The sequence below is a fragment of the Bos mutus genome, chromosome 10 (assembly GCF_027580195.1).
Source record: "Bos mutus isolate GX-2022 chromosome 10, NWIPB_WYAK_1.1, whole genome shotgun sequence".
NCBI lineage: Eukaryota > Metazoa > Chordata > Mammalia > Artiodactyla > Bovidae > Bos > Bos mutus.
In genome coordinates this window covers 11,202,816-11,229,040 of record NC_091626.1, presented here as the reverse complement: position 1 = coordinate 11,229,040, position 26,225 = coordinate 11,202,816, and the positions used below count along the sequence as shown (strand labels likewise).

The 26,225-nt window shown below is 37.1% G+C and overlaps 1 protein-coding gene across 3 annotated transcripts in view; it reads right to left on the bottom strand.

The window, feature by feature from the left end:
* The window catches only part of TXNDC16 (thioredoxin domain containing 16), a 92,928-nt gene that overhangs the window by 4,088 nt on the left and 62,615 nt on the right, over window positions 1-26,225 (bottom strand). For all 3 annotated transcript variants that reach the window (XM_070378494.1, XM_070378493.1, XM_005899959.3), the window contains 6 exons: window positions 24,631-24,799; window positions 24,163-24,299; window positions 15,269-15,353; window positions 13,504-13,642; window positions 8,583-8,743; window positions 5,329-5,519 (listed from right to left, as the gene is read on the bottom strand). In XM_070378494.1, coding sequence (XP_070234595.1) covers window positions 5,329-5,519; window positions 8,583-8,743; window positions 13,504-13,642; window positions 15,269-15,353; window positions 24,163-24,299; window positions 24,631-24,799 — 882 coding nt within the window. The remainder of the gene's footprint in view (window positions 1-5,328; window positions 5,520-8,582; window positions 8,744-13,503; window positions 13,643-15,268; window positions 15,354-24,162; window positions 24,300-24,630; window positions 24,800-26,225) is intronic.

Here is a 26,225-nt window from a genome sequence, read left to right as displayed (position 1 = left end):
AATAAATACTGTAGGTTTTACACTTTAAACGTATGTCTTTGCACACTTAATTTTAATTTTTGAAATAACTGTAACATAGAGTAGGGACTATCGGGAGGAAATAAGGGGAAAAAAAAACACAGTTAGTAGTCAAGGAAGCTGGGTCAGAAGTTCAGGTTTATCTCTAAACATCACATGACCTTTTTAAAAACTGTTCAGTGGAGAGGTACTCTGGCCTGACTTACATATCCTGTCTGATGTAGTCAGAGTCCATAAGGCCTCTGTGTCACAGCAACTGCAAAATGACAGCACTCAGATGCTTCTAAAAAAAGCAATGCGGACAGAGAATGCAGCCTATCTGAAGAGTTCAAGAGCTGTGCCTGAAAGGACCCCTCTGCTGTGTGGTTAGAATGAAGAGGCCATCAGTGAGTGATGACAACCACAGAGAGGCTTCTTTCAGATTATGACAAACCAAATAGTCAATTTAGTTACTTTTTTACATTTCTAAATGCTAAAACTAATACACTGTCTCAGAAAACTAAGACTTAAAAATACCATTCAAGAGGACCCAGAATAGCCAAAATAATCTTGCATACAAAGAACAAGGTTGGAGGATTCAAATTTCCCAATTTGAAAACCTATTTCAAAGATGTTGTATTCAAGACAGTGGGATAACTGGCATAAGACATCTGTACAGTTAATAGAAAAACATGTACATGAATGTTCATAGCAGCATTACTTATAATAGCAAGAAATGGAGGCAGTATAAATGTACATCAGCTGATAATGGGATATATCCATTCAATGGAATATCCATAAAAAGGAATGAACCACTGATTCATGCTACAACACTGATGATCCTTAAAAACCTACACAAGAAGCCAGACACAAAAAGCCACATGTTGTATGACTCCTTTTATATAAAATGGACAATGTGGAAGAAATGGACAAATTCTTAGAAAAGTGCAACTTTCCAAAACTGAACCAGGAAGAAATAGAAATCTTAACAGACCCATCACAAGCACAGAATTGAAACTGTAATCAGAAATCTTCCAGCAAACAAAAGCCCAGGTCCAGACGGCTTCACAGCTGAATTCTACCAAAAATTTAGAGAAGAGCTAACACCTATCCTACTCAAACTCTTCCAGAAAATTGCAGAGGAAGGTAAACTTCCAAACTCATTCTATGAGGCCACCATCACCCTAATACCAAAACCTGACAAAGATCCCACAAAAAAAGAAAATCACAGGCCAATGTCACTGATGAACATAGATGCAAAAATCCTTAACAAAATTCTAGCAATCAGAATCCAACAACACATAAAAAGATCATTCACCATGACCAAGTGGGCTTTATTCCAGGGATGCAAGGATTCCTCAATATCTGCAAATCAATCAATGTAATACACCACATTAACAAATTGAAAAATAAAAGCCATATGATTATCTTAATAGATGCGGAGAAAGCCTTTGACAAAATGCAACATCCATTTATGATAAAAACTCTCCAGAAAGCAGGAATAGAAGGAACATACCTCAACATAATAAAAGCTACATATGACAAACCCACAGCAAACATTATCCTAAATGGTGAAAAACTGAAAGCATTTCCCCTAAAGTCAGGAACAAGACAAAGATGCCCACTTTCACCATTACTATTCAACGTAGTTTTGGAAGTTTTGGCCACAGCAATCAGAGCAGAAAAAGAAATAAAAGGAATCCAAATTGGAAAAGAAGAAGTAAAACTCTCACTGTTTGCAGATGACATGATCCTCTACATAGAAAACCCTAAAGACTCCACCAGAAAATTACTAGAGCTAATCAATGAATATAGTAAAGTTGCAGGATATAAAATCAACACACAGAAATCCCTTGCATTCCTATACACTAATAATGAGAAAATAGAAAGAGAAATTACAGAAACAATTCCATTCACCATTGCAACGAAAAGAATAAAATACCTAGGAATATATCTACCTAAAGAAACTGAAGACCTATATATAGAAAACTGTAAAACACTGGTGAAAGAAATCAAAGAGGACACTAATAGATGGAGAAATATACCATGTTCATGTATCAGAAGAATCAATATAGTGAAAATGAGTATACTACCCAAAGCAATCTATAGATTCAATGCAATCCCTATCAAGCTACCAACGGTATTTTTCACAGAGCTAGAACAAATAATTTCACAATTTGTATGGAAATACAAAAAACCTCGAATAGCCAAAGCAATCTTGAGAAAGAAGAATGGAACTGGAGGAATCAACCTGCCTGACTTCAGGCTCTACTACAAAGCCACAGTCATCAAGACAGTATGGTACTCGCACAAAGACAGAAATATAGATCAATGGAACAAAATAGAAAGCCCAGAGATAAATCCACGCACATATGGACACCTTATCTTTGACAAAGGAGGAAAGAATATACAATGGATTAAAGACAATCTCTTTAACAAGTGGTGCTGGGAAAACTGGTCAACCACTTATAAAAGAATGAAACTAGAACACTTTCTAACACTATTCACAAAAATAAACTCAAAATGGATTAAAGATCTAAATGTAAGACCAGAAACTATAAAACTCCTAGAGGAGAACATAGGCAAAACACTCTCCGACATACATCACAGCAGGATCCTCTATGACCCACCTCCCAGAATATTGGAAATAAAAGCAAAAATAAACAAATGGGACCTAATTAAACTTAAAAGCTTCTGCACAACAAAGGAAACTATAAGCAAGGTGAAAAGACAGCCTTCAGAATGGGAGAAAATAATAGCAAATGAAGCAACTGACAAACAACTAATCTCAAAAATATACAATCAACTCCTACAGCTCAATTCCAGAAAAATAAATGACCCAATCAAAAAATGGGCCAAAGAACTAAATAGACATTTCTCCAAAGAGGACATACAGATGGCTAACAAACACATGAAAAGATGCTCAACATCACGCATTATCAGAGAAAAGCAAATCAAAACCACAATGAGGTACCATTTCATGCCAGTCAGAATGGCTGCGATCCAAAAGTCTACAAGCAATAAATGCTGGAGAGGGTGTGGAGAAAAGGGAACTCTCTTACACTGTTGGTGGGAATGCAAACTAGTACAGCCACTATGGAGAACAGTGTGGAGATTCCTTAAAAAATTGGAAATAGAACTGCCTTATGACCCAGCAATCCCACTGCTGGGCATACACACCAAGGAAATCAGAATTGAAAGAGACACGTGTACCCCAATGTTCATCGCAGCACTGTTTATAATAGCCAGGACATTGAAGCAACCTAGATGTCCATCAGCAGATGAATAGATAAGAAAGCTGTGGTACATATACACAATGGAGTATTACTCAGCCATTAAAATAATACATTTGAATCAGTTCTAATGAGGTGGATGAAACTGGAGCCTATTATACAGACTGAAGTTAAGCCAGAATGAAAAACACCAATACAGTATACTAATGCATATATATGGAATTTAGAAAGATGGCAACAATAACCCTGTATATGAGACAGCAAAAGAGACACAGATGTATAGAATAGTCTTTTGGACTCTGTGGGAGAGGGAGAGGGTAGGATGATTTGGGAGAATGGCATTGAAACATGTACAATATCATATATGAAACGAATCGCCAGTCTAGGTTCAATGCAGAATACAGGATGCTTGGGGCTGGTGCACTGGGACGACCCAGAGGGATGGTATGGGGAGGGAGGAGGGAGGGGGGTTCGGGATTGGGAACACATGTACACCTGTGGCGGATTCATGTTGAAGTATGGCAAAACCAATACAATATTGTAAAGTAATTAACCTCCAATTAAAATAAATAAATTTATATTAAAAAAAAAAAGATATGTCTAGACTAGACAAATCCAGAAAGACAGAAGATAAATCAGGGGTTAGGGAATGAAAAGAGGGGATAATGGAGAGTGACTGTGAATGGGTACAGAGTTTCTTTAGGCGGTGATGAAAATATTTTAAAATTCAGTAGTGGTAATGGTTGTGAATGGTACAATCTTGCGAATATAACAACAACAACAAAAAAAACCCCAAAACACATTGAATAGTACACTTTAAAAGAGTGTACTTTATGGTATGTGAATTGTATTTCAATATCTAAATATCTATAGACTATTTAGACATAAGAATTTAGTTAAAACTGCCTAATTTAACAAAAATGAAATGGATAGACCTCCTGGGAAGAAAAAGAATGTTGCAACCATTGACACTTAAATAAATTCAAGAATATGATTAAATATGCATAAACATACATAGTGATAGATTCACAAAATGCAAGCTGAGAGACAGAGAAACACTGAATTGGAGTTTATACACCAGAATTGTGTGTGTGCATGTACACATATATTCACATGTGTTCACATACACACATACACAAACTTATTGCAGAACTCAGTCATGAACAGCATTATATGTTATTATAAAATAGTTCATTTGCTTTCCAATAACAAAACCTTTACAAGTGCCTTAGGAAACTTCATAACATCACTATTTCCTCAACAGACTAATGATGTAGGTTATTACATGTTAATTAAATTATAGCAACAGGCTTGTTGCCACAACTGTACATAAACTAACAAACACATCTATGCCACAAGTACAAACCCACAGTGGTTTTAGAAAAATAGCAACTATGGCATGTCATGTCTTGGGCTTCCCTTGTGGCTCGGACGGTAAAAAATCTGCCTGCAATGCAAGAGACCCAGGTTTGATCTCTGGGTCGGGAAGATCCCCTGGAGAAGAAAATGGCAATCCACTCCAGTATTCTTGCCTAGAGAATTCCATAGACAGAGGATCCTGGTGGGCTACAGTCCATGGGGTTGCAAAGAGTTGGATACCACTGAACAACTACACTTTCACTTTCATGGCATGTCATAAAACCAGCATTGTGAATTCTGGGCCAAGATCTATTTTCTTGTGGTTCAAAATTCTGGCTCTGGAGTACAACAGAGCCATGTTGAAATCCAAGTTTCCTCATTTACTGGTTAATTATATGACTTTGAACTAGTTATTTAGCTCTTCTACAGGTATGTCCTATGACTCCTGTGAGAATAAACGAGATAATACATGTGAAGCATGTAACTTTGTGCATGATACCTACTGAGCATTCAATAAATGTTTAGCTATTATTAAGTTTAATATAACAGCACTCACTTTCTGTGGGTAAGAATATCCACCATAGAGCAGACTGTATGGACAATGCTATCAGCATATTAATACTTAGAATATTTACAAACATTACAATTCAATTAATTCTAGCATTCATCAGCTATAATTCGAGTTTAAAAATCCATGAAACAAAATGTAAAATTGTACACATTAAAACAGGAAACTTACTGATAGGACTTTCTAGTCCTGCTTCTAATTTCTTCAGCCACAATAAAAGGTTCTGTTTAGTGACAGCCTGGTCTGAAGGAAATGCAAACACGTGGCCACCTGAATGCAGATTCACCACAACAAGAAGAGGAAGGGGAGGCAGGGTACCAAAATATGCCTGTAAGACTCCTCTCCCCACTGGCGTCTTCTTCCTAGAAAAGAGAGCAACTGAACATGTTAATGAATATTTCTTTCTATAGCAAAATAACAAGAACAACTGTTTGTAAAACATTCACCTTTAAATACAGCACCATACCAGGAAGTTTATTTTACGGAATAAGTCCTAAAAATCAAGAGGTCTATAACTACGTTACTAGTAATCAGAGTCGTAAAACGTTTCTTTTAACATGAGGTATGTACTGTATATCTCTTAGGAGAAAAATGGCAGCATGAGAGTTTTAATAAAAAAACAGACACAGTCCACAGGATCATCAATTTTGTCCCGATATAATCAATATATATTTATTTCAAAGTATAGTCAAGTATCTGATCATGTCAGCTCAAAATTAAATGGCTGTCAGTTCAGTTCAGTCACTCAGTTGTGTCCGACTCTTTGCAACCCCATGAATCACAGCACGCCAGGCCTCCCTGTCCATCACCAACTCCTGGAGTTCACTCAGACTCACGTCCATCAAGTCGGTGATGCAATCCAGCCATCTCATCCTCTGTCGTCCCCTTCTCCTCCTGCCCCCAATCCCTCCCAGCATCAGAGTCTTTTCCAATGAGTCAACTCTTCGCCTGAGGTGGCCAAAGTATTGGAGTTTCAGCTTTAGCATCAATCCTTCCAAAGAACACCCAGGACTGATCTCCTTCAGAATGGACTGGTTGGATCTCCTTGCAGTCCAAGGGACTCTCAAGAGTTTCACAGTTCAAAAGCATCAATTCTTTGGCGCTCAGCTTTCTTCACAGTCCAACTCTCACATCCATACATGACCACTGGAAAAACCATAGCCTTGACTAGACAGACCTTTGTTGGCAAAGTAATATCTTTGCTTTTTAATGTACTATCTAGGTTGGTCATAACTTTCCTTCCAAGGAGTAAGCGTCTTTTAATTTCATGGCTGCAGTCACCATCTGCAGTGATTTTGGAGCCCCCCAAAATAAAGTTTGACACTGTTTCCCCATCTATTTGCCATGAAGTCATGGGACTGGATGCCATGATCTTAGTTTCTGAATGTTGAGTTTTAAGTCAACTTTTTCACTCTCCTCTTTGACTTTCATCAAGAGGCTTTTTAGCTCCTCTTCACTTTCTGCCACAGGGGTGGTGTCATCTGCATATCTGAGGTTATTGATATTTCTCCTGGCAATCTTGATTCCAGCTTGTGCTTCTTCCAGCCCAGCGTTGGGCTGGGAGTTCTCATGATATACTCTGCATAGAAGTTAAATAAGCAGGGTGACAATATACAGCCTTGATGTACTCCTTTTCCTATCTGGAACCAGTTTGTTGTTCCATGTCCAGTTCTAACTGTTGCTTCCTGACCTGCATACAGATTTCTCAAGAGGCAGGTCAGGTGGTCTGGTATTCCCATCTCTTTCAGAATTTTCCACAGTTTCTTGTGATCCACACACTCAAAGGCTTTGGCATAGTCAATAAAGCAGAAGTAGATGTTTTTCTGGAACTCTCTTGCTTTTTCCATGATCCAGCAGATGTTGGCAATTTGATCTCTGGTTCCTCTGCCTTTTCTAAAACCAGCTTGAACATCAGGAAGTTCACAGTTCACGTATTGCTGAAGGCTGGCTTGGAGAATTTTGAGCATTACTTTACTAGCATGTGAGATGAGTGCAATTTTGCGGTAGTTTGAGCATTCTTTGGCATTGCCTTTCTTTGGGATTGGAATGAAAACTGACCTTTTCCAGTCCTGTGGCCACTGCTGAGTTTTCCAAATTTGCTGGCATATTGAGTGCAGCACTTTCACAGCATCATCTTTCAGGATTTGGAATAGCTCAACTGGAATTCCATCACCTCCACTAACTTTGTTTGTAGTGATGCTTTCTAAGGCCCACTTGACTTCACATTCCAGGATGTCTGGCTCTAGGTCAGTGATCACACCATCGTGATTATCTTGGTCATGAAGATCTTTTTTGTAGAGTTCTTCTGTGTATTCTTGCACCTCTTCTTAATATCTTCTGCTTCTGTTAGGTCCATCCCATTTCTGTCCTTTATCGAGCCCATCTTTGCATGAAATGTTCCCTTGGTATCTCTAATTTTCTTGAAGAGATCTCTAGTCTTTCTCATTCTGTTGTTTTCCTCTATTTCTTTGCAATGATTGCTGAGGAAGACTTTCTTATCTTTCCTTGCTATTCTTTGGAACTCTGCATTCAGATGTGTGTATCTTTCCTTTTCTCCTTTGCTTTTTGCTTCTCTTCTTTTCACAGCTATTTGTAAGGCCTCCTCAGACAGCCATTTTGCTTTTGTGCATTTCTTTTCTATGGGGATGGTCTTGATCCCTGTCTCCTGTACAATGTCACGAACCTCATTCCATAGTTCATCAGGCACTCTACAAACTATAAATGGCTACAAACTATAAAATAAGAAGATACTTAAAGAGACAGACAGAGAAAGACAAATGCTACACAGCAGTAACACTAATATGTGGAATCCTAAAAAAAAAAGTCAAACTCAGAAACAGAATAGAAAAGTTGCCAGGGACTGCAGGGTGGGGTAAAGAAGGTGAGACTGGTAAAAGGAAACAGACTTCTCAGTTGCAAGATGAATAAGATCTAAGGATTTAATGTATAACACAGTGACTATAGTTGATAATACTGTGCTGTATCATTGAAATTTGCTACATGAGTAGAACTTAAATGTTCTCACTCCACCCCATCCCAAAATTTACATTTATAAAACAAATATATGAGGTGATGGATGTGTTAATTAACTAGATGAAGAGTTTTTTCACAATGCATACATGTATGCATTGTGTTTAAATTATCTCAATGTGCATTTTAAATATCTTACAAATTTATTTGTCAGTTATGCTTGAATAAAGCTGAAAAAAAACTCACAGCAAAAAAAAAGAATTTATTGTAAAACAGAATTCAATCTAAAACAAGATCATCTCAGACCATCTGAGGCGGGTTAATTACTAAAATGATGACTTTTATATTGGTTTAATAACATTAACTCCAAAGGTAGTTTCATTCCCTAATGAAAACTTAATAATATTTATTACTTTCTTTACTTTTTACATATTAAAAAATAAAAATATACCTACAGATTTAACCAACAAGGGGTAACTGAATCCAAGTATTTCTTTCTTGCCAGCCTCAGTATTGTTTTTTCATGCTGAAGATCTATGCCACCATCACTAAATAAAATAAGTAATGGTTTCTGAAGTCGTAAGTAAGTGGGAAGATTTTCCACAGTGATCTCTGGCTGTTTAAAAACAAAACAAATCAAGAAAAAATGGGAAGTTATAATACATAAAATAGAAAATAATGTTCAAATCACTCATGCATGTTAGTTTTTAAAATGTATTTCAAACAAATTTTCATTTAAGTGGAGATTTTACTATATTGATTAACAAGTATGAATCTCAAGAGTGTTTTTTATTTAAACTCATCTTATTTCAATAATGAATTAGTTATTTCAAAATAAAACTACTAATAGAATTTGAAAATAAAGGAGCTCCTTGTTTTTTAAGCATGTAGCATTTCTAGTAATTTATGTTAAAATCTGGATCAAACTAGTCAACACACATATGACAAGTATTTTTCCTCTAGCATAAAATTTAAACAAATATATAAGCTAAGCTTTAAAGATATAATCTTTTAACATCTATGATTACTTAAAAATTAATAAGTCTTACTTTGTTTCAAAACTGAGTTTTTAGCATAATTAAAGTAATCCAATAATATGCTAAAACAAATTTTAAAGGATCTTATTTTGGGGTGGTTTAAAATAAAGAAAAAGTAGTAAGAATAAGAAATCTTACTCTTTTTATTAATTAAAAGAGAACATTTTTAAAAAATATATTTGTAGAAGACAATTTGTTTAGGCTGTTATTAACAAGAATTGGAAAGAGTAAGAAACAAAATTAAAAGACTTAGGATTAAAAACAGCAGTGACTTAAGAGTATTAAAGGCTTCTACCATTTTCCATTTTTAGTATCACATCTATTAATTCATCTTCTGGATATACTTGTGAGCTGGATTAAATCTTCCTACATCAGAAAACAAATCCCCAGCTGACAGATGAGGAAACCAAGGATGAGAAGTTGACTTGCTGAAGTCACACAGCTAAGTAGGAGGAAGAGTTAAATGAAACTAGCACCCAGGGGTTTTGTTTACCAGTATGCCATTTCACTGGATCACACTAGAAATCCAAATGAACAATTTTTTTATGGTGCCAATCACCTCCAATTCACCCTCAAACACCGAACTCTGGCACATACTTCTCCCTACTTAGTTCTCAAAGCCACTTTCCTCTGCCAGTTTTCATTTTTCTTTGAATTCTTTCCCTTTGACCACTCAAAATCCTCTTCTCACACCTTCCTCTTTCATGATTTAAATCTTAGATCCCCTTTTCTCCAAACTCCCCCATGTTGTCTTATGTTAACTATCGTCATTTCTCTTCTACATGAGTTATGTCCCCTTCCTAAAACTGACAGTTCTTATCAAACCAGCAGAACAGATTTGATGGATATGGTGTGATGGAGCCATCACAGCTCAATTCAAAAATTTATTGAGAATTTTAAGATCTTATGCTGGGTGGGTGCATGAGTGTGTGCTCAGTCTCTTGGTTGTTTCCGACTCTTTGTGACCCCATGGACCATAGCCTGTCAGGCTCCTCTGTCCATGGGATTTTCTGGGCAAGAATACTGGAGCAGACTGCCAGAGGGGATCTTCCTGACACAAGGATCAAATCCGTGTCTCCTATATCGACAGGCAGATTCTTTACCAGTGCACCACCTAGGAAGCCCCTTATGCTGAGTACTGAATCAAAAAGAAGTAAGATGCTTAATCTGCCCTCAAAGAGTTCATAGTTTAGAGGAGGAGACAAGTGTGCAAACTGCTGTGATCCAAGAAAAAATTTTAATGTACGACAATAAGAAGACCCCAGTGGTTCAGTGGTAAAGAATCAGCCTGAAATGCAGGAGACACAGTTTGATCCCTGGGTTGGGAAGTTCCCCCAAAGGAGGGCATGGCAACCCACTCCAGTATTCTTGCCTAGAAAATCCCATGGACAGAGGAGCCTGGTGGGCTACAGCCCATAGGGTTGTAAAGAGTCCAACATGACTGAAGTGACTGAGCATAAATAAGGAAGCCTATTGCCTCTAAATTAAAACTAAAAAACAAGGTAGGGGAGCTCATGGGTGATTTTAGGAAGTGATATTTGACCTGGGCCTTGGATAAGGAAAAAGACCTTTACAGACTGAAGTGTGTGCTAGAGTGGGGATTCCAGATACAGGGAACAGAGAGGTGAATGAGAGTGCAGACAGGTGTTAGGCATACAGAGTATCTGGGGAACAGTGATAGTGAAGTGTACCAGACTCAGGCAGGCAGAAGCAAATATGGCTGTGGGAAAATGACTAGAGAGCTTCTTTCTAGCTCCCAGAAATACTGAGAAGATTTTGTACCAAATAAGTCACACGGTCAGGCCTGTTTTAGATGACTAACTAGAGTATGAATTTGTGGAAAGACAGGCCAGTAGTGGCAGGCATTGCTCTTTCCTGTCAGGAAAGAAAGACTAAGAGTTATCCGAGTTTAGTTAAGATTAGAAACTCAAAAGTTAGGATTCATCAGCTGGTATAATGACCCATATAAGTTATGGGTATAGATACTAAGTCTCCCAAAGAATGAATGTAGCAAAAGAAGAAAAAATGGTTGAAGATGTAATTCTAGAGTGGCAAGACGGTTGAAGGTGTACCTGGAGAGGACGGAACTGCAAAAGCCAAAAAAAGAGAGAATCTTAAAAAGGAAAAGCACAATCAAGGGTTTTGATTGCTACTCAAGAGGCTACTCAGAGAAGAAAAGGTCATCAAATGTGGTTACTGGAAGATGAGTGTTGGCTATTTGAGTATATAAGAGACTATAATTATGTGTGTTCCCATATTCTTATTTATAATAAAAGCACAAAAATGAACTCAATGTATTTGAGAAAAATGCTAAACATATTACCCAACAAATAGTTCTAAGTGTGACAGCCTTAAATATACTATTGCTTAATTGGAATAACTACATAGTTAATTAGCATGTAATTAGCTATGATCTGGGGCTTCCCTGATGATTCTGATGATAAAGAATCTACCTTCAATACAGGAAACCCAGGTTCAATCCCTGGGTTGAGAAGATCCCCTGAAGAAAGGAATGGTTACCCACTCCAGTGTTCTTGCCTAGAGAGTTCCAATATTCTTGCCTGAAAAACTCTACAGAGGAGCCTGGCGGGGGGGTCATGAAGAGTCAGACACAACTGAGCGACTACCACTTTCACTTTCAAAGACATTCAAGACAAACTGTCAAGTAGACAACTGTATATAGGAGCCTGGAGAGCAGGCCCAAGGTCTGTGTTGGCCATATGAATTTGTGAGCCATTACATAGATGGTATACATGTCATTCTCCGGGCTTCCCAGGTGGCGCTAGTGGTAAAGAACCTGCCTGCCTATGCAGAAGACATAAGAGATGCAGGTTCAATCCCTGCAAGGGAATTGAATCCCAGGGAAGATCCCCTGGAGGAGGGCATGGCAATCCAGTCCAGTATTCTTGCCTGCAAAATTCCATGGACAGAGGAACCTGGTGGGCTACATACAATCCATGAGGTCATAAAGAGCTGGACAAGACTGAGCAACTAACATTTAACTAACTATGAGCATTATTTACCTGGACTAATTTGTCATCAGGTTCATTAAAATAAAAGTTTGATGTTATATAAAAAATGTTTACCATCTGGCCATCCACTGCTCTTTCCTATCCAGAGGGAGTCTTTCTAGTACCTAAGGGCAGGCCAGAAGATAGCTTACTCCTAGCTAGCTACTGTATACAGTCACTGATGCTCTCGACTTAAAAGCTCTAACACAAAGCAGCATTAGGAAATTTAACAACAGCACTCATGGAATTTTTTTAAGTTTGGGAAAATCTATCCCTAAATTTAAGCTTGGTTAAAGAAGTTATGATTTATTCTAATTTTCTTCTTTATAGTTTTCTGTATTATCTGGGGAAAAAAGCTAACATCTTATAAAAATTCCAAAAATATTAACACTATGGATGTGCTAAAGAGACAGTCATTTAATAAAGTCATTAAAAACAAAAATGTTACTTTAATAAATAATTTAGAAAACCGCATCCTAAAAATTTTAATGACTTGATTAATTATAAACCGTAACTTTAATTAGGGAAGGGGAGTTAGTGGGACTGAGGCCAAAAAATGACTTAACACATTCTTTAGCCTAAAATGTAATATTGTTTAGATCATCATGACAAAAGACAACAACAAGAGGATATTCATTCAGTATTTATAGTTGATAATACTGCTCCCATGTCACTTTAGAAATGTAGAAAAGTATCAATTTATAATAGTCTAGCTCTGTTTAATATTAATGCAAAACAATCAAAATCAAGAAATGCAGGTTACATCTGTTGTGCCTTTAAATCCACTATTATACAAAGTAGGCATCAGAAAAGGACTTTGATAAAACATATTTTTCTCTACAACAATGTAAGCAATACTAGCTAACATTTTCTGAGTGTTTACCAGGCTAAACACTGTACACAGAGCACTGAACACCCATTCTCATTCAGTCCTTACAATAACCATTTTACACATGTGGAGAGACGCTGACATACAGCCAGTAAGGAGGCAAGCAAGGATTGGAAGCCTAGCATGCCGCTCTCTGGAATCCAAACTTGCTTCTTGCCAAGTTTCAGCCCAGATGGAGTACTTCAACCAGCCATCAGCCACAAGCATCTCAGCAAGAAAAATAATCCAAAGACATGTAGACTTTTGGCAGTGGATTAAAGAAGCTATACGCATGATGGGTGAATAATAAAACCGAGCAACCCAATGAATCTAGAGCTCACCAAACATCAAGCCCTGTGCCAACAAAAGATGGAAAACCATGTATTAAAACACGCAAAGTTCTTTACACTACCTTTAACTGCTCTAGATTCTATTTCAAACATCCTTATTATATACTCACAAATGTTTCCAGTGATGCATTTGTTATTATTTGAACTATGTCGTGCACATGGACGTTAACTAATGGAATGCTCTCTATTTTGCCTTCTTTGTGTCTGGCAAGCAGCAGGGCTGGAAGAGTTACGGTATATTTACTTGACCTGTGGAGAAACGGAGTATTAAAATTCCCAACCAAAATACAGCAAGTCATCGAAAACATGAACAGTTAGGCAAAGAAGTCACAATGGAAGCAGCAAACGGGAAGCCCTACTAAGAAAAAAGAAAAAAAAAAAACATTTCCAGGCAAACTTAGCTCTTATGTGAGGCTATCTGAGCAAGTTCAAGAGCCTTGACAACCTCGATTAGAAGAAAACAACAGATACTAATCTAGCCAGGTTTTTCTTTTCCTAGACAAGTTACTCATCAAGAAAATGTCTAAACAGGATTAGGAACACACTGAATGGTTCTTAACTTTATGGACTGCTCACCAAACTGCTGAGCAAGGAGATAGGCATTTATGAGAATAGGCCTGTATTTGCCAGGCACTATACCAGGTGCTTCTAGTTACATTTTTATTTAACCCTCAGAATGGCCCTATAATCCTCATTTTACAGATGATGAAAGAGTGATAAATAGCAGAGACAGAATTCACACTGAGGTATTCCAGATACAGAGTCTGAGCTCTCTCCATTGAAAGAGAACCTGAAATCCGCTTTCTCCTACCACTACTTTTGCTAACTAAACCTAAAAGAAAATCACTAAACAGGAAAAATGACTGTGTGAAATTACCAGTGATATGGTAACATTTATATCATGCAAAAACGTAATTCATGCTAAAAACAAAGTATAAATCTGAAGACTGGGCTTTCTACTGCCCAGTCTTCAGATTACCTGGAAGGTGCTCTTAGTTATAAACAAAACATACTCTGAAAACTACTGGTCTAGAAGACAGTGGGTGATTAGCCATGTGTCAGTTGAATAGCCATGTGTCAGTGAATAGCCATGTGTCATATTCCCTAAAAGTCTAGAGTTCGGTATTCACTTTTCAAAAGTCACTGATTTCTTGGATAGAACAGGAGCTCAATCATCAAATGCGTCACCAGTGTTCAGGATGAAAGATTTAATTAAGCTCAGAAATCACAATTGGAAATAATATAGTCAGAGGGTAAGAAACACAAACAACTCCACGTGCATCTGAAGATGAGTCGTTAGTGTAGAATGTGATGTGTATTAATAACGTCTAAATTTTCAGTTCATTCATTCTGCAGCAATTGAAACATTTGATAGTTTACAGGAGCCCCAAATTCTACAAATAAAGCAACTTAAGTGGCTATAAAAAGCACTGCTTACGTGTACGTCTGCAATAACAAAAGTAAGTAAAACTATCGGTTCATCACCTAAAACTCTGGGAGAAATATGTAAAAACTCTGATTTTTATGCATACCTTGATGGCAAATCAAAACCCAGACACTCAAGATGTAAAATTCCTCAAAAAACTATAACTGCAAAGAATTTAAACTGCAGGTAACAGAATCCAAAGAGGAAAAATTTTATAGGAAGATGAAGCGGTATGAATCCAATGTTGCCTCATGGAGGGCTCTAGCCTCAAGAAGAATTTTGAGTATGTAAAAATTCTAAATAGCCAGATAGTACTTTACAGATTTTCCCAGGATGAAATTAAAAATTTAGGTATGTTGCTGCCCTATTTTCCTTAAAAAGAATCATGTGAAGACAGGTAATACATTATTTTGCAAACTTCCTCCTCCCTAAAATTATAATACACTTACAGTCTCAAAACATCTTCTTCAGAATAAATTCCTGTGGTAACATATCCTTTTAGGTAGCTTCCTGCTTCAGTGAACTCTTCTTTGGCTATAAATATACAAACAAGATAAAAATCTGAAACCTTTAAAGTTATATGTGCTATTCAACTGATGAACAGATTTATAGATGATAGTGCTTTATTATTAATTATAAATATATTTCAGTATAGACCCTGGAGCTTCCCTGGTGGTTCAGTGGTAAAGAATCCACCTGCCAAAGCAGGAGAAGTGGGTTCAATTCCTGGGTCAGGAAGGTTCCCTGGAGAAGGAAATGGCAACCCATGGCAGTAGTCTTGCCTGGAGAAGTCCATGGACAGAGAAGCCTGGCGGGCAACAGTCCATGGGGTCACAAAGAGCTGGACATGACTGAGTGACTAAACAAGTGCAGACCTTACATACCTTGTTGGTTCTAAAATAAACCTGTGTTATCATGACATTTGATTATTATAAAAATGTACGTTAATATAATGCAACATAGATAATGTACATATCGTAATGTTCTGAAAATAAATGTACTCTAAATGTACAGTTGACCCTTGAACAACATTGAGTTTGAATTCACAAGTCCACTTAAACATGAATTTTTTTCAATAAATAGAGTACCTGTATTTTCATTTTATAGACATTTAAACTAGGTGTGAGGAAAGGTTTATGTTCTCCATAAACTCAGAGATGGGGAGTTCATAATGGGGAGATGGGGAGATCTCAATCAGAGATGACAAATATGTGGAACCAAAAGAAAGAGGCTTTGAGTCCTAATTCTACCCAAACTGAGCTTCCTGCCATTGGGTAGATCATTTATCAAACCAATTGTTTTTAAGGCAGAGACAGCAGAATGGAGATTTTTCACTGCACAGGGGGTCAGCAACCCAAACCCCTTCGTCTTCAAGGGTCAACTGTAATTTATAAGATTTATAGGGTTCTGATCATACAAATTTGTTAAATAAATATTTGTTGCCTTTTAATCTACTCCTGCTGCTGCTGCTACGTTGCTTCAGTTGTGTCCGACTCTGTGCGACCCCACAGACGGCAGCCCACCAGGCTCCCCCATCCCTGGGATTCTCCAGGCAAGAACACTGGAGTGGGTTGCCATTGCCTTCTCCAATGCATGAAAGTGAAAAGTGAAAGTGCAGTCACTCAGTTGTGTCCAACTCTTAGTGACCCCATGGACTGTAGCCCACCAGGCTCCTCCGCCCATGGGATTTTCCAGGCAAGAGTACTGGAGTGGGGTGCCATTGCCTTCTCCGTAATCTACTCCTAAGGCAAGGTAAATGGAGACAGCTGTGCTATATGGAGCCTGGAAAGACAGCAGGTATGTGAAACGATGCACACCTTATACCACAAAACCTAAAAGGACCTATATGCATAGAAAAAGACAGAAGACTGGAAATTCTAGTCCTCTGACACTGTCTGTGTTAGGGTTCTACAATTACGAGGGATTTGCATCTTCTTTTTTCATTTCCTGTATTTTTCTGTAAGGTGTTTTCGTTACTTTTGAACTTTGATTACTTTGTGTATTAGTCTTGTCCCATTTGTTATGATATGCATATTCAAAACAAGAACTATTATCTCTAGGTTTTGTGAATACATTTTCATAAATAATAGCATATTCTGGATCTTACAACCCAGAAGCAAGTCTGAATTAAACAGCTATAGACTAATGAGCAAAGAGCAGAGATGGACTTTTGTAAATGATGTATTCTTGCCAACTGAAGGTCAGATGATACCTCGGCTGGCTGCATGAAAGGTTCACAGCAGTTCAAACAGAAACACAACGATGGAAGAGCCGAATCATAAAGCACCTAGAGGTCTGGGCGTGCTGAACCCAGAAGACCTGTCGCTTAGCAGTCAGTACTATGTCTGTGATGTGAGCACCAACACCATTAACACTGGGTAATCACCAGATTGTCTTTAAAAATGAGGCATGCTTTCCACAAGACTGAGAGACACTGTAGTAAAGCCACTTACTAGGGTGGCAAGATCCAGCTGCAAGCAGCACTGAGAGCTCATTTATGATCATCAAGTTAGTGAGACATGAGTAATCCATGAAAACATTTTCCTTAGCCTGTGCTATACCAAGCTAGAAAAGATACGTAAGAAAACAAGGCAACCAGAAGGAACTGAGTGCCTACACTCTCATTTCTAAGAGAAATTTCCCTAAATTCTGATCCATAATTGATGACTGTTACCTAAAGCAGTGACATAGTGGAATCTGTTTTAGCATCTTCTTTTTTAAATAAAAAACAGCAGGGAAAGACACTAACATTCCATATAATTTGCTCATTCATAAGATTCTAAACTCATGAATATGTTTCTTGGAAGGCTCTTTATGAGTCTACTTGTTCATAAATCCAAGAGTTCCTTGGGGAATGGGAGTATTTAAGACTGTAGACCTCAGATCTATATCCGTTTCCACTAAATCAAAGTGTAAATTCCCCTTTGAATGTTTGAAACCAGGCACATTCTCCTTTTTGGTGAAAACTGCCATGTATGTCAGAATATATGCCAACCCAAATATAAGGAAATGATCAGTTATCTAAATAAAAAGTTTTTTAACCACTATAAATATACTTGAAACGTAATATTAATAGTGACTTACAATATTTAGTTGTTTTAACTTTAAGCATATTTAACTGCATAAAATAAATACATTAATTTAACAATACTGCTTCTTTCCACTGTTACATTTTATTACATAGTTATATTTATACACACACATATGTAGATTCATCTGTATTTTAGCTCTGTTAGCAAGAGGCAAGAACACCCCAGTAATTAAAAGCATTCCTAACCCCTAGATCTCAGCTTTTAGATTCAATGTCTCACTAAAGGAAACTGGATTCCCTGGAGAACTAGCTGATTCTAGGAACGGGGCTGGGAACATTTTGTGGCAAAAGGACATTCAAAAAACAATGGAGACATATCAAAAGGTCACAGGTACCAGGGATGATGGGGAAAAAAGTATAATAGGATGAAAGGGATCCTAGGACAACCTGAGCAAATTAATGATAGCGGCTGATTATAATCCATTGAATAAAATAAGAACTCAGCTAACCATACTGATAAACAAACGAGTAGTATGCCAACTAATAAAGGTAGAAGGAATAATGGAATTGGAAAGTGCCCACTTGGCAACTATCATAGTAATGCCTCTTTCAGGCAGAGAGTGGATTCTAAAACCAGTATGCAAAGTAAGATGAGAAACAGGACATTTGCTACTGCTGCTGCTAAGTCGCTTCAGTCGTGTCGGACTCTGTGTGACCCCATAGACGGCAGCCCACCAGGCTCCCCCGTCCCTGGGATTCTCCAGGCAAGAACACTGGAGTGGGTTGCCATTGCCTTCTCCAATGCAGGAAAGTGAAAAGTGAAAGTGAAGTCGCTCAGTCATGTCCGACTCTTAGCGACTCCATGGACTACAGCCTACCAGGCTCCTCCATCCATGGGATTTTCCAGGCAAGAGTACTGGAGTGGGGTGCCATCGCCTTCTCCAAACAGGACATTTACAGAGTTTTAAATTATATTCCCACAAAGTATTTATTAACTATAAGGGGAAAAGTAGTAACTTTCTAGTGGAGGGGCCTGAAAAATAAACCAGCAGATAAAAGAGACATTTCAGCTTTCACGGGACTCACATTAGTCTTCAAACCATTAGAATCTACATGAATAACAATTAGTATCTCATACAAAAAGTGCTCAGCAAATGCTGGTAGTTAGCATTTGTGAATATAATCAAAATGAACATAAAAATTTTATGATTCATAAGAGCCCTTTATTGTTTTATGTTTTCTCATTCAGTAGACGCTGAAAGTCCAACAACTATCCCATGATAGTTTTTGCAAACAAAAACAAACAAAAAAGAAGAGGAACTAATACCTGACTTAAAAGGCTTAAAAGCAACCAAGCCAGTAAAAAAAAGCATCATACCCAGACTACACCATTCTGGTACACCAGAACCACCTTTATGTATCAATACTTCAGCATTATGCTTTTCAAGTATGTTGAGAGGTAATTATATGTAAATTTTATCATCATTTGTATAGAAATATGGTCAAGTACAGTGTTTCTGGGGGTCATGCAAGTGCCTAAGTGGTAAAGAATCTGCCTGACAATGCAGGAGATGTGGGTCCAATACCTGGGTCAGGAAGGTCCCCTGGAGAAGGAAATGGAAACCCACTCCAGTATTCTTGCCTGGGAAATCCCATGGACAGAGGAGGCTGGCAGGCTACGGTTTATGGGCTCACAGAAGAGTTGGATACAACTTGGCGACTAAACAACACACTGTTCCTATGTCGATCTCTAAATAAAATACATATGTATATACACACATATATGAAAAATTCCCCTCAGCATGTACAATTAGAGAAATATTTTCTCTATGGGTGACTCAGCACCCTAACTAGTATTTTGCCATTTATTATATAATGATGATAATTGGCAAAAATTTCATCTTTGTTTCTATTTGCTACCAGATTGCTCAGGGTTAAGTTTTACGATCACTGCATTGTTTCTAGGTATTCTACCTAATTATCTCCTACTTTTATTGCTTGACTCTTATCCTTGTTTTAATGATTTTATTGTATTTGTGCTTTTTATTATCTAAAGACTAATTCTTTTCAGAAGGAGGCCCAGTGTAAATAATAAACAAGAACTTCAGGACACCAGGCACCTGAGGTAGGCAGAAAACAAGGTCAATGTGGGTGAAAAAACATGAGAAAGGGAAAAAGGAGTAAAACATAGAGGCATTTACTTCATGATTTTTCATAGAATAGAAATTAAAAAGTTACGCCTTCTGGATTTTGCTTTCTAAGATGGTAAGCCACATGGCACACATTAACAGTCTTATTCTTCTTTCTAGTGAGTTCTTTTTTTTTTTTTTAATTTTGAAGACAAAGTAGAAAGCAAAAATTACTAGACAGCAATTTTTAGAAAGCAAAATTTAATAAGAATCAATAGTTAATAGTATCACCTATATACAATTATAATGCTGGACATTGGGGATCTTCTTCCCATACAAACACTCTTAAAATATTTCATTCAGACTTTGAAATTCATCTTAAATAAAAGAAAAACGAAAGAGGAAGTTTGCTACATAAATGGAAACAGCATGAGAATGCCAACTAAACATTGTTACTTGCCATCTGCCTCTGTAAGGATAAGGCAACCAACCATTTTAGTTGTGTTCAGTTGAACACACCCTGAAAGGAGTTCAGGGTGGAAATCAGGAATGAGGCACTCTGCACTCTGGGCAAAACTGGCAGAACAAGCCTTCAGATAGATATTTTCAAAAGATTTTATGGACCCAATTTCTTATATCTTTTCGTATCTAGAAAAGCAGCACTAAAATCATTAACAGAGACATCTGCTCATTGTGACTAGCAGCAGTCTTCTATTAAAACGTGTGCTTGACCGCAGGTAATCCTCTTCACCACAATTACATATATATTGCCTCCCCGCTCAGCTCTTCAGAGCAGATCCCCAAAACTATCGGAGAGGTTGGCTCCAGGCTATAATCTTCATTTTGCCCCCCAATAAAACTTAACTCACAACTCTCACATTGTGCTTTTTTTTCCCTCAGTTGACATGATGAAAAAAACACTTTTTGCTACCCAGTCAAGAGGCCATCCATCTCCAAAGCCAAGAAAATAACATTCTAAGCAACACCATTGGTTGGAATAAATGTCCTGTGGACTCTCTCTTTAAAACTTATTGAAAGACACAGTCCTTTGAAGGACAAAAAAAGTAAAGAGAGGCAGTTTAAGTATAGAGAGGTTTTAATATTCAAAGAACACTATAGCCAACAGTGTAGAGAGAGTTCTAATTGCTCAGTTGTGTCCGACTCTTTGCGACCCCATGGACTATAACCTGCCAAGCTCCTCTATCCATGAATTCTCCTGGTAGGAATACTAGAGTGGGTATTCCACTCTCCAGGGAATCTTCCCAACCCAGGGATTGAACCCGGGGCTCCTGCCTTGCAGGCAGATTCTTTACCATCTCAGCCATCAGGGAAGCCCACTGGTAGGCTTATGATACTACGGAAAACCAATGATACTATGTAAAACAAACAAATTAAACTTCTTAGTATAAGCATTGTATCAAAGCTGAAGGCAAAAGCATTAATTTGAAATGCATCAAAAATAAGATGAATTAGTTTTCTTAGGTTAGTCTCCCAAGGAAATAGAAATAAAAGCAAAAATAAATATGACCTAATGAAGCTTACAAGCTTCTGTATAGAAAAGGAAACCAAAAATAAAACAAAAAAATAACCTATGAACTGGGAAAAAACATCTTCAAAGGATGCAACCAATAAAGGCTTAATTTCCAAAATATACAAACAGCTCACACAATTCAATAACAAAAAAACAAACAACCCAATTGAAAAAATGGGCAGAAGGTCTAAACAGACATTTCTTCAAAGAAGACATACAGGGGCCAACAGGCACATGAAAAGATGCTCATCATCATTAATTATTAGAGAAATGCAAATCAAAACTACAATGAGGTACCATCTCACACCAGTCAGAATGGCCATCATTAAAAAGTCTACAAATAATAAATGTTGGAAAGGGTGTGAAGAAAAAGGTACTCTGTTATACTGTTGGTGGGAATATAAAATGGTGCAGCCACTATAGGAAAACAGTATATGAAAGTTACTCAAAAACCCAAAAATAGAGTTGCCATATGATTCTGTAATTCCACTCCTAGGCATAAAACTAGACAAAACTAAAATTTGAAGGGTCGTAAGCACCCCTGTGTTCACAGAAGCACTATTCACAATAGCCAAGACACAAACAACTCAAATGTCCATCAACAGATAAACAGATAAAGAAGATGGGGTACATACATATATAATGGAATACTACTCAGCCATGAAAAAGAGTGAAATAATGCCATCTGCAGCAACATGGATGGACCTAGAGATTATCAGACAGTGAAGTAAGTCAGAAAGAGAAAGACAAATACCATATGACATCACTTATATGTGGAATCTAAAATACAACATAAATGAAATATCTATGAAACAGAAACAGCCTCACAAACCAGAACAGACTAGTGGTTGACAAGGAGGGAAGTGTGAGGGAAGGAAGAATTGGGAGTTTGGGATTAACATATACAAACTTTTATATATATATAAAAAGTTCTATATATATATAGAACAAGGTTCTACTGTATAGCACAGGGAAATATTACAGTATCCTATGATAAACCATAATGGAAAAGAATATTAAAAAAATATATGTGTATAACTGAGTCACTCAGAGGTACAGTTGAAATTAATACATTATAAATCAACTATCCTTCAGTAAATTAAAAAAATAAAACAAAATTAAAAAAAAAAAAAATACCAAGGAAGCATAAAACAAGCAACAAAAATTTGAATAAGTTTAGACAATATGTGTAAATGGCTGAAGTTCACTTAGAAGAGTCAATAGGCAAAAAAGATAAGAAGTTGTCAAAAAGAAAAAGAGACAACCCAATCATATTCAACATGCTTTATAAAATAAATAGACTAAGTATCAATAGGTAAAGTGAATAAAATAGAAAACATTAAAAAAGATATGTGTATATACATTAGCTATTCAGAAAAAGACAAACACTACATGATCTGGCTTTCATGAGGTACTAGAGTAGTCAAATTCATAGAAATGGACAGGAAAATGGTGTTTGCCAAGCGCTAGGGAAACAGGGAAAGGGAGTTAGAGAAGGAAATGGCAGCCCACTCTAGTGTTCTTGCCTGGAGAATACCAGAGATGGGGGAGACTGGTGGGCTGCCGTCCATGGGGTCGCACAGAGTGGGACACGACTAAAGCGACTTAGCAGCAGCAGGGAAACAGGGAAAGGGAGTTGCTCTTTAACGTGTAAAGAGTTTCAATTTTGTAAGATGAAAAAGTTCTGGAAATCAGAATTTGCACACAATAGAAATACAGTTAACACTAGTTAACTATACACTTATAAATGATTAAGAGGCTAAGTTTCATGTTATCTATGTCTTATCACTCACAAATTTTAAAAAAGAATATTCAAAACAAGACAATATAGCATAAGAAAATATTATAAAGCAACAAGAAGAGACAGGTAACTATTAACTAATCAAAATGATAAGGATTTTCTATAGCTAAAGCAATAGAAGAAATCTCAAAATGAATAAATTTGAAAAAAATTTTAACTATTACATATAAAATTACTAGGCAAAGCTAAAAAGCAAACAACAAGCTGGGGGAAATAATTGGAATATTAATCAAATGACAAAAGCTTAATATCTTTAGTATATAATAATCTCATAGTAATTCCTTAGACAAATGCTAAAACCTTTTTAAAAAAAAAATGAATAACACATATACAGTTTACAGAAGACAAAGTTATTCACCTACTGGGAATCCATAGCTATTAAATAGTCTAAAACCTACACAAAGACTCATAAATAAAAATACTCTTTACAATACAAAGCAAAAAGGAAATAAAAGAAATTATTTGTTGGTAAACAGTTAAATAAATTATGGTATATTCATCCAATCAAATATTATACAGCCATGATGTTTTTGAAGAATATTAATCACATGGAAAAATGCACCCACTTAATGTTAATAAAAACAGCAGATACTAACCTAAATACACAGTACTAGCCCAATTACATTAAAATGTATATTAATATTTAAGACATAAGTTCACAAGAAAACAGGGAAGAAATTATCTTAAAATTTAACAACTCGAAAGATTTTTATTTTTCTTCAAACTTCTTTGTATTTTCAAAATTCTCTACAATTGAGTTCTCTTTAAAAGATATTAATTCTTTAAAAAGAAAACAAGTAAACAAGCCTTCAACTGTACATTATATAATTTAAATGTTCAGTTCCACTTACCTCTTGTCATGGTTGGACTAAACAGTCCCAGTACTGACATGCTAGAATAGGAAATTAGGTCTTTATATAATTCCCCATTTAAATATTCTTCTGCTTCTTGGACAGACATAATGTTCACTGGGCATGAAATCCTGTTGCTGGATGAATATTTATAGTCAAAATTAATTTTAAAAAATACTTCTCAGCTTATAAAAAAATATATATATATATATATACTGAACTTAGTATATTCCATAGGATAAACATCTGACAAAATAAAGACAACACTATTCAAAACAAAACAAAAAAAAATCAGTCTCATTAAATAAAATTTCTATCTCCCCAAAAGTGATAAAAAGTAATAGACAGGTTCTTCTCATCAGTGTTCATACTTCCTTAACCTATCCAAGGTGTGTCAAATAAGTAAGGGAATTAGGAGTTGAATAGATCTAAAACTTAAAAAATCTTAGGGTGAAGCTGAATACTTACAGTTGAATAAATTTTAAGAGATCTTCAGTTCCCAGCATACCAGTGTAAGATACCGGGTTCTGGCCTTCCTTGTACATCTTTACAACAGGAAATTCGGTAACATTTTGCTCGGTACACACATGAGACCAGTCTGCGCAGTTTACTCTAGCAAGCAGCATAGTGGATGTGCCTAAATAAAAAGAAAACGCACATTTTTATAAATGTTAATGCAGAAAACTCAGTTGTTGAGAACTGTTGATGTCTTTATATCCCGTTCTTATTTCAACTTCTCGGCAGCATGACGTACTCCTGGCGGACTCTCTCCCCTTGGTTCTTTGCAGCACCTCCTCCCATCGGCTCCAACCTCTCCCCAGCTGCCTCCTTTTGTTCCGTTTTGCAGGCTCTTTGGCCAGTGGAGTCGGGAGTCCCCTCAAGGCTCAGTTTAAGTTGCTTTCTCTTCTTTCTTCACTCTCTTTTAGACAATCTCAATAATCAACAACAACCTAATAAATCCTAAATTTATAGCTTTGGCCCAGGATCGTCAAAGTTCCAGATCCATGTATCCATACTGCCTTCTCTAGGTCCCTTTGAACAGAAACATCCTCAAACTCAAGACGTCTAAAACCAAACATGGTTTCTTTCCTCTGAACAGTAGTGAACGTTGCCATCCTGAGCAACTCTGAAAGCAAAGTATCACCTTTCACACCTCTTCATTCCTAAACTCCGCAGGTCTTACATTATCAATCCGCACGCCTTCCAATTTTACCACCTAAATTTTGAGTACCTCTTGCATCTGTCCCTTTCTCTTTACTGCCACCATTCTAGTCATCACTTCTAATTCATCTCCCAGAATTTAGTATGTCTCTACGCTGAAGCTAGAGATATCTTTTCAAAACTCAAATCTATTTTGGTATCAGCCCACCTCTACCAATTTTACCAGTCAGGTCTTTCTCACCCTTCAGATCTCTGCATGTGTGACCATTCAGAGAAGCCTCCACTGACACCCTGATCTACATCTGATTCTTATACTCCTAAAGGACCATGCTCTTTTCCCTACCTCATCATGGAATTATGTACTCATTTGTGTTGTATGATTTGAGCTTCCTGAGAGCAGGGACTGTGTCTGGTTTCCTCATCACTGAGTTTCCAGAATCTAGAGCAGTCCTCGTACATGAAATACCTTAAATATGTGTGTGAATATACTATCTAGGGCCTCCATGATATTTACCTAGGGCTTCTCCGATAGCTCAGACTTCCCTAATGGCTCAGACGGTAAAGTGTCTGCCTACAACGTGGGAGACCTGGGTTCGATCCCTGGATAGGAAAGATCCCCTGGAGAAGGAAATGGCAACCCACTCCAGTACTCTTGCTTGGAAAATCCCATGGACAGAGGAGCCTGGTAGGCTACAGTCCACAGGGTTGCAAAGAGTTGGACATGACTGAGCAACTTCACTTCACTTCACTTCTCTTCTCTGATAGCTCAGTTGGTAAAGAATGTGCCTGCAATGCAGGAGACCCCAGTTTGATTCCTGGGTTGGGAAGATCCCCTGGAGAAGGGATAGGTTACCCACTCCAGTATTCTTGGGTTTCCCTTGTGGCTCAGCTGGTAAACAACC